General features: G+C 47.2%; 1 protein-coding gene across 1 annotated transcript in view; it reads right to left on the minus strand.

Annotated features, from left to right (window-relative positions):
- Nucleotides 1–12102, minus strand: part of FAM151A (family with sequence similarity 151 member A) — a 13839-nt gene that overhangs the window by 863 nt on the left and 874 nt on the right. The window contains exons 2-8 of the mRNA XM_006919240.3: nt 11628–11774; nt 4925–5077; nt 3617–3776; nt 2184–2408; nt 1282–1421; nt 419–562; nt 6–22 (exon numbers count right to left, since the gene is read on the minus strand). Of these exons, the coding sequence (XP_006919302.1) occupies nt 6–22; nt 419–562; nt 1282–1421; nt 2184–2408; nt 3617–3776; nt 4925–5077; nt 11628–11774 (986 nt within the window). The remainder of the gene's footprint in view (nt 1–5; nt 23–418; nt 563–1281; nt 1422–2183; nt 2409–3616; nt 3777–4924; nt 5078–11627; nt 11775–12102) is intronic.

Raw genomic sequence — 12102 nt, forward strand, 5'->3', positions numbered from 1 at the left:
AGCAGGATCATGCCTTCTTTGTCTGCAAGAGGCAGTAGAGGCAACAGTGTCTGGAGTTTGGTTATCATGAGGGTGTCAGAGGCCCTTGTTAAAGGGGTGGCAGGGCTGTAATGGGCAGCCAAGGAAGAGCTGGTGCCTCCTGTCTGGGATCTGTGGGGTCTGGGCTCTAGGTAGAAGGGCTGCTTTAAATGTGCCAGAGGCTTAGCCCTGGGGCCGTGCCTGCTTCTTTTGTAGCACAATGTGGCTGGGGGCTCAAAGGTGCTGGTCTGAAGGCCAGGATCCCCCATACCCTTGGCAGCACTGTCCTCCCCCACCTCCTGTCTGGCGTTTCCATGATAACAGGGTCCCAAATTCCCTGCCCCAAGCAAAGGAAGGCCCCAGTTTAGCTAGGAGCACAGGGGCTGCAAGCAGACCTCACCTGGGAGTCGAACTGTGGCTGTTTTTCTGTTGCCCTGGATGTCAGGCATCAGCCACTCCACACTCAGACCATCAGCCCCTGGGAGCTGGAGGAGCGGGATCAGGCTGCCCCCTGTGTAGTAGTTTTGCTTCCGTGTGGCATTCACTGTGGGGACCCAAATTGCCAAGATGAAGTAGCCGTCATTCACAGAGCACTTTCTGTGTGCCACGGCTCTGTATGCATTCTCTGTAAGGCTCGCAGCTACCAACCCATTTGATAGATTACAGGAAGTGATTTGCCCAAGATCCTATAGCCACCAAGCAGAGTTGCTGGGATTGGGACCTCCTCCTCTCCTACGTGGTTCCCAGGGGAAGAATGTTGAATCGAATGGGTCCCCTTTGAGATGACTTAACTGTAGGCTCTTCTAGGTTTGGAGTCAAGGGAATGAGGAGTTTGAACAAGGGAACAGGTAGCATGTGGATCACTGATTAACGGGTACCACAGAGGATCTGCTCTCTGAAGCGTTAAGAGTGACCCACAGAGGAACTATGCTGCAAGAGAAAGTACATAGGGTTTGGAATTTTCTGGGTTCCAATCTGAGCTGGGCCACATACAAGCTAAATGACTTTGTATAAATTTCTTAACAGTTCTGAACCTAAGTTTTCCTATCTAAAATGGAATCTCTGCTTCATAGATATGAAGCTTAGCATATACCAGGGTCTGGCACACAATAGGTGCTTAAAGTAATTCCTTCCCCCTAGTCCACACAGAGTTTTCCCCTTCCAACGCCCCACACCTCCAGCTGTGCCAGTCTCCACCGGGTGCTGTCCCGTGCAGCATCTAGCCCTATGGCCCTTTCCCCCCCACCCCAGACCACTCCCTACTGGCCAGCTGCTTGAACTGCGACAGAACGGGCTCAAAGAGGTCGTAGTAGATTTGGTGGGCTGCGCAGTTGTCCCGAAAGTAGAGGAGATCGTCCACTGACACGTTTTCTGAGATGCTCTGCCATAGTGTCAGGCTGTACCTGGAGTGTGGAGAGCAGCAGGCTCAGTGTCTGCCTGGGCCCTGCAAGGTCCTCAGGCCCACTCCTGTGCTCGGAACTGGACCCCAGCTGGGTAGGCTGAGCATCTGACTTCCCACCAGCCCCTTCTCCCTGAGCACTGCCTGCTTCGTGAGGGCAGAAGTAGCTGCAGGGGCTTTAGGAATGATGACTGAAAGCAGAAGCCAGGAAGGAGGGAGGGGATGGCCTGCTCTACCTCCTGTTTCTTATTTCCTGTTTTAAGAAAGGGACAAAGACAAAGAGGATGGGCACAGGGGATGCGGGGAGAGGTCGGTGTAGAGGAAAGGGGGCAGCCTCAAGACTCCCGTGGGGAGTGGCTGAGGGAGGTGGGGCTGGGCAGCTGGGAGCAGACTGCAAGAGTAGGGCTGGGTGGGGGTTCCTCAGTCCCTACAGGATTATTCTGGGGCAGAAGTTGGAAGTGCAATCTGTGTAGCCCACAGATGGCTCCAATGGGAGGAAGCTGTAGGGAGGCAAACTGTGTCTCAGTATAAACTCTTTCCAGCGGGCAGAGTTGTCCTATAATGGACAGGTGGTAGTGAACAACCCATCACCAGAAGTATAACAAGCAGAAGGCAAGAATGTTGAAGATGATGTGAGCACTAGTGAGGGTTATACCAGAATCTTTAAGACCCTTTCGGCATGAGCATCTGGGATCTTCTTAGAGGCACCAGTGTCTAGGGCTGGGTTTGGTGGGAGCAGAGTCTGTGGCAGGGGCTGAGAGTTTACCTGTCAGATTGGCCCAGTAGCCAGCTGAAGTAGGGCCAGGCAGCCCGTGCCATGACAGCCCGCACCGGGAAGGTGACCCTCTGTGGCAGCGCTCCTACCAGCCCCTGCATCTCCTCCACCATGGCTCGGGTGTACGTACTGTTCGGGAACATGGGCAAGTAGAGGGTGGTCCAGCCTGGAGATAGGGTGGCCTCAGGATATTTCTCCTGGACCAAGGCCAGGAATCTGCAGAGAATCAGAAATGCTGGTCTTGTAGAGCCTCGCTAGCCCCTGGGTTCCCATCACTGAGTTCCCATCACTGTACTAGAAAGTGGCAGGGCCTATCGAGTCTATGATATAAGGGCAGAAGCAGAGTCCTAAAGAGCAGAAGTAACTCCTTTGGAGTCCGGGGGTCTGGGTTCAGGTCCTGATTGTGACCTCGGGCAATTCATTCAACCTCTTTGATTCTCAAAGAGGGTGTCCCTCCAGGCTGGGCGGGGCCGCTTACACATCCCCATGTAAACAGAAGTCTTGGAATCCAGAGCCACAGTGGTGGAGATTTGGGCTCTGCCTGCTGTGACAGCCTCTGAAGCTTCGGATTTTAAAATTTCGTTCAGATTTTTGCCCTGCTGCTTTCCAAATGCACCTCAGTATGAGAATCACCAATGTTGGATGGATTGTCTGCTGGTTGGATGGACAGTTGGATGGAGATGGACAGTAAAGGGTGTGGGGCTTAGAATCAGAAGAAGGGCCTGGCTTTGAATCTTTGCTCCGCCGATTACTAGACTTAGGCAGGTCATTTAACTTCGATGAGATAGTTCCTATAATAATAGCAGCTACCTCATTCTCATTGTAAGAGTTAAATGGTATTTTACAACTAAAGTACTTAAAATAAACATTCAAAAATTAAGCTTCAATTGTTGTCAGCTTTCTCATCTGTAAAATGGGGTTGGGGAGGCGGGTAGGTAAATACTCCTGACCTGGTGCTGTTATTTAAGAATCAAATTAGATACATTCTCTTTTTAAGTACCCCATCTTTGTAAACTGAAGGGCACCGTTGAGCTGGTGTATGTGAGGGCTGTTGGTGGCAGTTCTGGGATTTCATGGGGGCTGGGCAAGGAGTTACATTTTAGATACAACATGTTCAAAGCTGAGCTCTGCCCTGGTCACTGGGGATAGAGTATCCCCAATGAAATAAGGCCTGTGTTAGGAAATGTGAGTGTCAGCTTGGGATGTTGGGGCAGTTTTTGGAGGAGGTAATGACTGGGCAAAGGTTCATCAGGAAATGGGAGAAAGGCATTCAAGGCAAAAGGAACAGTATGTGCGAAGGCTCAGGGGTTAGAGTATGTGGTGTGGCTGGAGGCAAATTCAGAAAAGGTCCCCTGAGCACTTCCTGTACCAAATGTTGAAGGGAAGAGGGCTGGACACAGTTGGGCAGAGAGGGGAACACTTACTGTGTGGCATTGAGCTCGATGGAGTTGAGAATGTTGGGGCCCCTCACGATGTCAGCGTTGATCCACACAGGCCTCTGGACTTTCCCTTCATTTGTCAGCCTCCGCAGGAGGTCTAGGGAGGGCCCCACAGCCTTGAGACTCTTGAAGTCCAGCTTGATACCTGTGGAGAGGAGGCCCAGGGCTTGGGAACTGGCTCCTCATGCTCAGAAGAAGAAACTAGAAGACATGACTTAGTGGGGCAGAGAGAACAGTTATGGTGTTTGTGGTGGGGCAAGGAGAAGAGGTGGGAAGACAGGGACCAGATTCCAGCTGAGTGTGAAGAAAGGCTTTCAAACAGGCAGAACTAACCCAGAGAAGAAGGAACACTGCGAGAGTCAGCTCCCCTTCCTTGAGGGGAGGTAGTAGAAACTAGCTAAGGGCTTGGGACTTGAGCTTGGTGCAGGAGTTGTCAAGCATCTGATGAAAAGGGACTGTGATGCTTGGACAGAGCAGGCTCAGAGGACCTTAAACCACCCACGCCTGTGAGGAGGTCATTCGGTCTTCGGGAAAGGGCATCTGAGTAGTGGAGGGCAATCTAGGTAGAGGAAGGATCGAGCATGAACAAAAGCCTATTCTATCAGGGTGGCGAGGGCCTGGGAATGGCAGGTGAGGCTGGGGATGGTGAAAGCCAGACTAAGAAGATCACTCTATCCTGAGGACAATGGGGAGCCATGGAGGTTTAAATCAGGATAGTGACATGAAAATTGGCATTTTTGGAAAGCTCACTCACGTGCGTGTGGTAGTGGGGGTGGTCAAGGAGAGATGGCAGGGACTGAACTTGGAGGCAGAAAATCAGTGAGAAACAAGGTCCAGGAGAGAGATGGTATGGCTGGGACCGGAGCAGGAAAGTTAGGTTAGAGGTTAGGACTGGCAGAAGTGAGTGGATGTGGGGGATGAGGGAGATTTTAGGGTGATGCTTAGATTGACAAATTGGCAAAGGGACATAAAAGAGGGGGCACGGAGCTTGGCTTTGAACACGTTATATCCAGTCGTGTGGAGCCAGGAGGGAATACCCTGCACGTGTTTGGCACTTTGCAGCTTACATTCCCCATCTCACCTGTGCGTCCAGGAGAGAACATCCTGGACTTGCCCTTTCACATCCCCCATCTCACCTGGAATTTCCTGAGCCTGGGCCTCTGGAACTTTGGGCTGGTGATGAGCAACTCATGATGGGAACGGGACTCGCTTCCCAGTGGAGCGATCCCTGAACATGGTCACTGAGAACCAGAGGACTGGGGAGCTGGGGACAGGCCCGAGAGAGGTGCTTACCCTTCTGGGAAGAGGCCAACACGGTCTCCAACCACTGCTGCAGGGTGTTGTCACTGTAGATGGCAGGGGGGTGTGCCATGATGGGGACCCCTGTCTCATTGGCTGTGTCGAGCCCTTCTACATTGACGTCTGCCTCTAGGACCATGATGTCGCCTGTGCAAGAGACAGAACTCAGTCAGTTCCTGATTTTTTAAAAAACAATTGTTCTCATAAAAATTATTGCATGTTTATCACAGAACACTTAGAAAATACAGAAAAACAGGGAAATATTTCAGTCTGTTGAAATTTTGCTTCCAGACATATCCTCTGTTTGGCTCAGATAAACTCTTTAACTCAGAGATTTTCCACACACACAGTAAAGAAAATACAAAAAAACAGGAAGGGAAATATTCATCCACATTTCCATCATAGTTCACATTTTGATGTATTTCCCTCCATTTTTGTCAGTGTATAGTTTTTACACAGACCACACTGCATTTATAATTTTTAATCATTTTCTTTCAACGTTATGACACATTCACAATCTTTTGTCTCATTTAAAAAGATGCTATAAAAATTTTTTTATAAGTGCTATGAAAGCCTGGTTGAGGGGGCATACTGCAATTTAGTTACCCACCTCCTATTCCTGAGACATTCCCGTAGTTTCTAATTTATTTTAGCCTGACTTTCTGATTACTTCTAATCTCTATTTGTGGACTTTGAGTCAGGGTAATGCAGGGTAATTTTCAGCCCATATTATCAAATTACTTTCCAGAAAAATTGTTGTGGTTCATGTTCCCGCCTTAAATGCTTAAGCTTGCCCATTTCCCTGCACTTTGACGGCAATAACAAGCATTGTTTTTGCCTTTTAAACTCATGCAGTTAACCCAGTCAGGGAAATGTCATCTGATAAAAGGCCTTTCCAATGAGAAGCAGATGCTGGGAGACCCTGCCAGCGTCACTCTGCAATTGGGAAGTGAGCGTTGTGGAGGGCAGGAGGGAGGGGTCGCTTCCAGCTGCTGCCACATCACAGACAGTTGGCATCAGGAGCCTTTTCTCCTGGTTTACGCTCACAGCCTCCTGACCGTTCCTCTCACCTCTGGCCTTGCTCCCTTCCAAGTCCATTCTCTCCGCTAGAGTGAGTATTCTAAACATGTACCTGACCATGCTGCTTACATTAACAAAAAATGGCCCCACCCATGGCCTGGAGAATCAAATCCAAATTCCTTCTGTAGTCTTTGTGGTCCTGCATGACCAGGGTCCGGCAAACTTTCCAGTCTTGCCTTGAGTCCCTCTCTCCCTCATTCTCTAGGTTCTGGCCACTCCAGCTTCTCTAATATCAGTTAATGTGCACACAGATCACCCAGGAACTATTAAAATTCAAGTTCTGATACAGTAGGTTTGGGCCTGGACTCAAGATTCTGCACATCTGATCAGCTCCCTGGTGATGCCCATGCTTTAAGTAGCAAGGCTCGAATTTGTCTTGTCCTCTCCATCTCTGGGCTCTGACACGCAGTTGTTGCTTGGTATCACTCTTCCCTCTGCAGCTTTATTAGGCCATGTCACGTTCATCTGTCAGTGTTGGCTTAAAATATTACTTCCTCAAGAAGGCTGTTCCTGAACCCCACACCCAGCCTAAGTTGGGTGGCCTGCTTCTGGATTTCTCCTCTGAGCACTTGGCCCCCATGTAAATTGCTTGCTTAGCACTAGCCTGAGTGTAAGTGCCAGGGAGCAGGGCCTGATCTGAATTGACCACTTGGATTTCTGGTCCCTAGATGGTGCCAGGACTAAATGAGGAGCTTCGAAAATGGTTGTTGAACAATAAAGGCTATATTACAAACCTTTATCTCATACTCGATAGTGAAAAACTGAAAGCTTTCCTCTAAGATCAGGAACAAGATAAGGATGCCCACTCTCACTGTTATTCAACATAGTACTGAAAATCCTAATCAATCAGAGCAATCAAGCAAGAAAATCCTAATCAATCAGAGCAATCAGGCAAGAAAATAAAAGGCATCCAAATTGGGAATGAAGTAAACTGTCACTATTCACAGATGACATGATTCTATAAATAGAAAACTCAAAACTCCAGAAAGATTAGAAACAATAAATACAGTAAAATTACAGGATACAAAATCAACGTACAAAAATCCATTGGGTCCCTGTATACTAACAATGAAGTGTCAAAGAGAAAACAATTCTATTTATAATAACAAAAATAAAATACCTAGGAATAAAAACAAAGAACGTGAAAGACCTACACCCTGAAAACTACAAGACATTGTTGAAAAGAAATTGAAGACACGAAGAAATGGAAAGACATTCCATGTTCATGGAGTGGAAGAATTAACAGGTAAAATAGCTATATTACCTAAAGCAATATATAGATTTAATGCAATCTCCATCAAAATCCCAATGGCCTTTTCCACAGAAATAGAACAAAAAATCCTCAAATTTGTCTGGAATCACAAATAGCCAAAGAGATCCTGAGGAAAAAAGAAACTGAAAGTATCATACTCCAACTTAATTATGCTAGAAAGATACAACAGTCAAAAAAACAGTATGGTACTGGCAAAACAAACACACAAACCAATGGAACAGAGCCCAGAAATAAACTCACACATATATGGGTAACTAATGTTCAATAAAGGAGCCAAGAATATACACTAGAGAAAGGAAAATCTCTTCAATAAATGGTGCTGGGAAAACTGGACAACCACATGCAAAAGAATGAAACTAGGTGGCTACCTGACGCCACACAAGAAATTAACTTAAAATGGATTAAAGATGTGAATATAAGAACTGAAACAATAAGATACATAGAAGAAAACAGGCAGTTATCGAGCTTGCTCTCAGGAGTTTTTGTGAACTTGTCAAAGGCAAGGGAAATAAAAGCAAAAATAAATGAATGGGACTACATCAAACTAAAAAGCTTCTGCACAGTAAAAGAAACCATCAACAAGATGAAAAGGCAGCCAACTGAATGGAAAAAAGTATTTGCAAACAGTATCTTTAATAAAGGCTAATATCTAAAATATATAAAAAACTCATACAACTCAACAAAACAACAATCCCATTAAAAAAATGGTTAGAAGACCTGAATAGATGCTGGAAAGACATACAGATGGCCAACAGCTGCAGGGTCGGGCCTGGTTAGTACTTGGAGGGGAGACCACCTAGCAATACCAGGTGCTGTAGGTGTAAAAAAAATAAAAAAATAAAAAAATAACAAGTGTTGGAGAGAATGTAGAGATAAGGGAACCTTAATACACTGCTAGTGAGGATGTAAATTGGTGCATCTGCTATGGAAAACAATATAAAGTTTCCTTAAGAAATTAATAGAACTACCATATAACCCAGCAATCCCTTCTGTGTATCTACCTGAAATACTTGAAAACAACTTATTCGTAAAGATATTTGTAACCTTATGTTCATTGCAGCATTATTCTCAATAGCCAAGACATGGGAACATCCTAAGTGTACTTAGGTTGAATTGTCCTTATAATTGAATAAAGATGCAATACATATATATATACAATAGAATAAAACTCGGCAATAAAAAATGATGAAATATTGCCATTTGCAACAACATGGATGGATCTTGAGAGTATTATACTAAGTGAAGTGAGTCAGACTGAAAAGACAAGAACTATATTTCACTCACATGTGGGATGTTAAAAAAAGCAACAAATGATCAAAACAAAACAAAATAAACTTATATAGACAACAGTGTGGTGGTTTTCAGAGGGGAAGGAAGGTGGGGGAAGAACAAAGAGGGTAAAGGGGTCAAACACATGGCCAGGGAAGAAGACTAGACTTCGAGTGGTAAGCACACAACAGAGTATACACATGTTATAAAATTGTACACCTGCAATTTATATGTCATTAACCAGTGTTTCCCCAATCAATTTAATAAACAAACCAAAAAAAAGGTTGAATGAATAAATGATGGAAAAGTCAGGATCAACAAGCTCAGATCTAGGTAGGTGAAAAGAACTTGCTCCATAGATGCAGAATTTTCAGATTTCTCTAAATTCTCGGTGTCTGGATTTCCAGGAGGGGAAGGAAGCTCAGTGCAGGCAGTCCCCAGCCCTGAGCCCAGTACTTTGCATAGTCCTGTTTCATCCTCATGTTATACATCCTGCCCAGTGCTTGAGTCTCTCCGGTTTCCTCATTGGCACAATGGGGACGAGCCTCCCCAGGCCACGAACACAGGATGTGGACATAAAAACACAGCACATAAAAGCCCGTTGTAAACCTCGAAGGTCTTTATAAGGGTAGTCTTTATTTGTATGGCTTGAATACAAAGTCCTTTCTTATCTTAACTTTTGGTTACCTGGGAATGCAGAGTGGGGTCCCAAGAGTTTGGCCTCCTGTGAGGCCCAGAGAAGCCAGACCACAGGCGGCAGCTGGGCAGATACAGTGTAACTCAAGAAAAGGGATGCTAAGGGGTCTCCTTCCCACCTAATGGGGACTAGTTACAGTCTGGGGGAGGTAGGGGTAATTGGGAGGGAGTAGGACTGGACCCAGGTCTGATTCCTGGCATAATCTGATGCAACTGCCTCCTTGATTTGTACTAGCTTCCGCCCTTGAGACACCAGGAGGCCCTTAAAGACAGGGTCATCTGTTACTTCTAAACCTTCTCCTTGAGATTGGCCCAGAACAGAGGCCCAGCAAATGCATAGCAAATTGGACTAAAGACAGATAGAGAATGCATTCTGGACCTAAACTGCCTCCTTGCAGTTGCTACCTGGGTCCAGCTTCTTCCTGAAAAAAATTTTCTCCCTTGCCCTTGTCATTAAGAGCTGTTACTTGCCTTCCAGATGCTGAATCTGGGGACCCAACTTGCTTGGGTGGGGTAAGAAGGACAGGACATGAGGGAAAGATCAGTTTCCTGCAGCCACAGCAGGAGCTTTGGTCCTCAGGGGGTGCAGTCAGGAAAGGAGCACTGCTCTCCAGAGGGGACAGACGGGAAGCTACTGCCTCCACTCTGTGCTCCGCCACCCAACACCAGGAGCTCTACACATCCCATCCAGGCAGGAGAGCATTGTGGTTCAGTGTGCAGAGCCTGAACCCATTCTGCTAGCTTCCAGTTTCATATTAACACTTGCAAAGCTGTGTGACCTCGGGCAGACTGAACCTAGTTCTGTCTGCCTCCCAGGACTTTGCTCTGGCCCCTCCTCTCTACATGGATGTCCAGTCACATTCAAGGTGACTTCACCAGTTTAACCCTACCACTGGCTGCTATCAGGATCCCCACCCCTGTGGTACCACCTTCTTCGCAGGGGCCTACCCAGGTGACCTGGCAAGACTGTCAGGAAGAAAATCAGGACTGGGGTCCTCTTTGGACCCCTGCAGCTATGCTAAGGGTGCCTCTCCACAATTCCACACTATTGTTGCTGCCTGGATCTGTCTGCTGCCTCAGGATTGACATGGAATGAGCCTGGAGGTGGCGGATCCTCCCTTGCTGGCCTGGTTCCAACAGAGGGAGGGGTCTCTGTCTTCCTCATCACTAAGTTCTGGTCATTATCCTCCCAACCAGAGATTTCCTGCTCAGTCTGTGGTGGCCTCTCCTCTATTGACCACCAAGCCTGCCTTCTCTGAGAAGTCCTCCCTAACCATTCATTCATTCATTCATTCATTCAGCAAACCTTTCCCAGGCACTTACTCCCTGGCCCTCTGGTGTGGTGACCCTGTAGGAAAAAGAGCCAGAAAGAAGCCTAGTGCCTAGGCCTTGCCCTGCTTCAGACCTATTGTGTGACCTTGGACAGGACCCTTTCCTACTCTGGACCCGTTTCCTCATCTGAAATTGAGGGCTTTTGGTTAAGCACTGGTTCTGAACGTGTAGTTCTGGGACCAGCAGCATCGGTATTACCTGGGAACTTACCAGAAATGCAAATTCTTAGGCCCCACCCCAGAACCAATGAATCAGAAACTCTGGGGGGAGGGACCAGCAATCCGTCTTCTGAAGCAAAAAAATTTTGAGGACTAGGCCCTTCATTTGGCTAGTTACTGCTTTAGAGTGTACTAGCATGTTCATGAACAGTCTCTAATGAGCTGCTTACCAGTTCTGAAGAAGAGGCTGTCTTTCCTGTTGGACTGGGTCAGTCATAATGCATTGAGTGGTCCAGACTTCGGAGTTCCTATGTTGGCTTAGCCACTTTCAGTCACCCAGCTTTTCTGAGCTCCCTCTTTACTTCTGTCACATGATGCCCATGAAGCTGTTTGCTCGCAGACCCAGGAAAATCCATGTAGAATGTGTGCATGTCTCTATATTGAGCAATCGCTGACTGGTTGTCATAATTCGAATTGGAGACTCAGAGAGGAGTTACACAGTTCACTAGGTTTTTACAGATCGTGTTTGGTAGCGCTGGGCCTCACACATTTTCTGGCTTCCTTAGGCTTTAAGGACAAAGGGCTCCTTATCAGGGACCATTGTCACCTGGTAGGTCATGGGAGGGGTAGCTGGGAGGAAGGGCAGGACATGATAACTTTGGAATTAGATACCTGGTTCAAGTCCTAGGCTCAGAGCTTATCAGCTGCACAGCCAGAGATAGTCATCTAAGTTCTCTGAACCCCGACTCAACGTGGAGTGTGACAAGAACATGTGGATACCCATCACAGTGCTACTTTACAGGTAGTGTCGTCTTATCCTCACTTCTGTTCTCCTTGCATTGCCTCCACTCCTTCCTGGGCCTGTCCCAGTCCTCACAGCTAAACTTACTATTCAGGGCAGCATTCATCTCCTTTTGGCTGTTGGCAGCATGGTACCAGGTGACCAGCAGGCCATCCCGTTGGTTGATCTGGCCCAGGCTCAGCAAGTAATCCAGCATGTCTGCATCTGGGCGGCAAACTGCATCTTGCTTGCAGTCTAGAAGGAAGGCCAAGGGAGTGGGGTTAGCATCAGTTCTCATCCCAGCCTAAGACTCCTGTCCATTCACTCACTCTCCCTCTCTGGGCTCCTAGGGTGTGTCCAGCGTGCCCTCTAGCAGAGGCAGTGGGACCCCAGAGTCAATACTGCAAGAGAGGGAAATATGTGGGCTCCTGGGCACAAGGAGGCTCCAAATCAGCCTGGGGCAGTCAACTTTAGAGAGAAGGGAATATTTAAGGCGGCCTTGAAAGATGGGTGTAAATTTGACAGAAAAGGGGGATAGGTTATTACGAAAGACCTTATAAGCAAAGGCTTGGCTCTAGGAAAG

This window comes from Pteropus alecto, unplaced genomic scaffold, assembly GCF_000325575.1.
Source record: "Pteropus alecto unplaced genomic scaffold, ASM32557v1 scaffold25, whole genome shotgun sequence".
Lineage (NCBI taxonomy): Eukaryota > Metazoa > Chordata > Mammalia > Chiroptera > Pteropodidae > Pteropus > Pteropus alecto.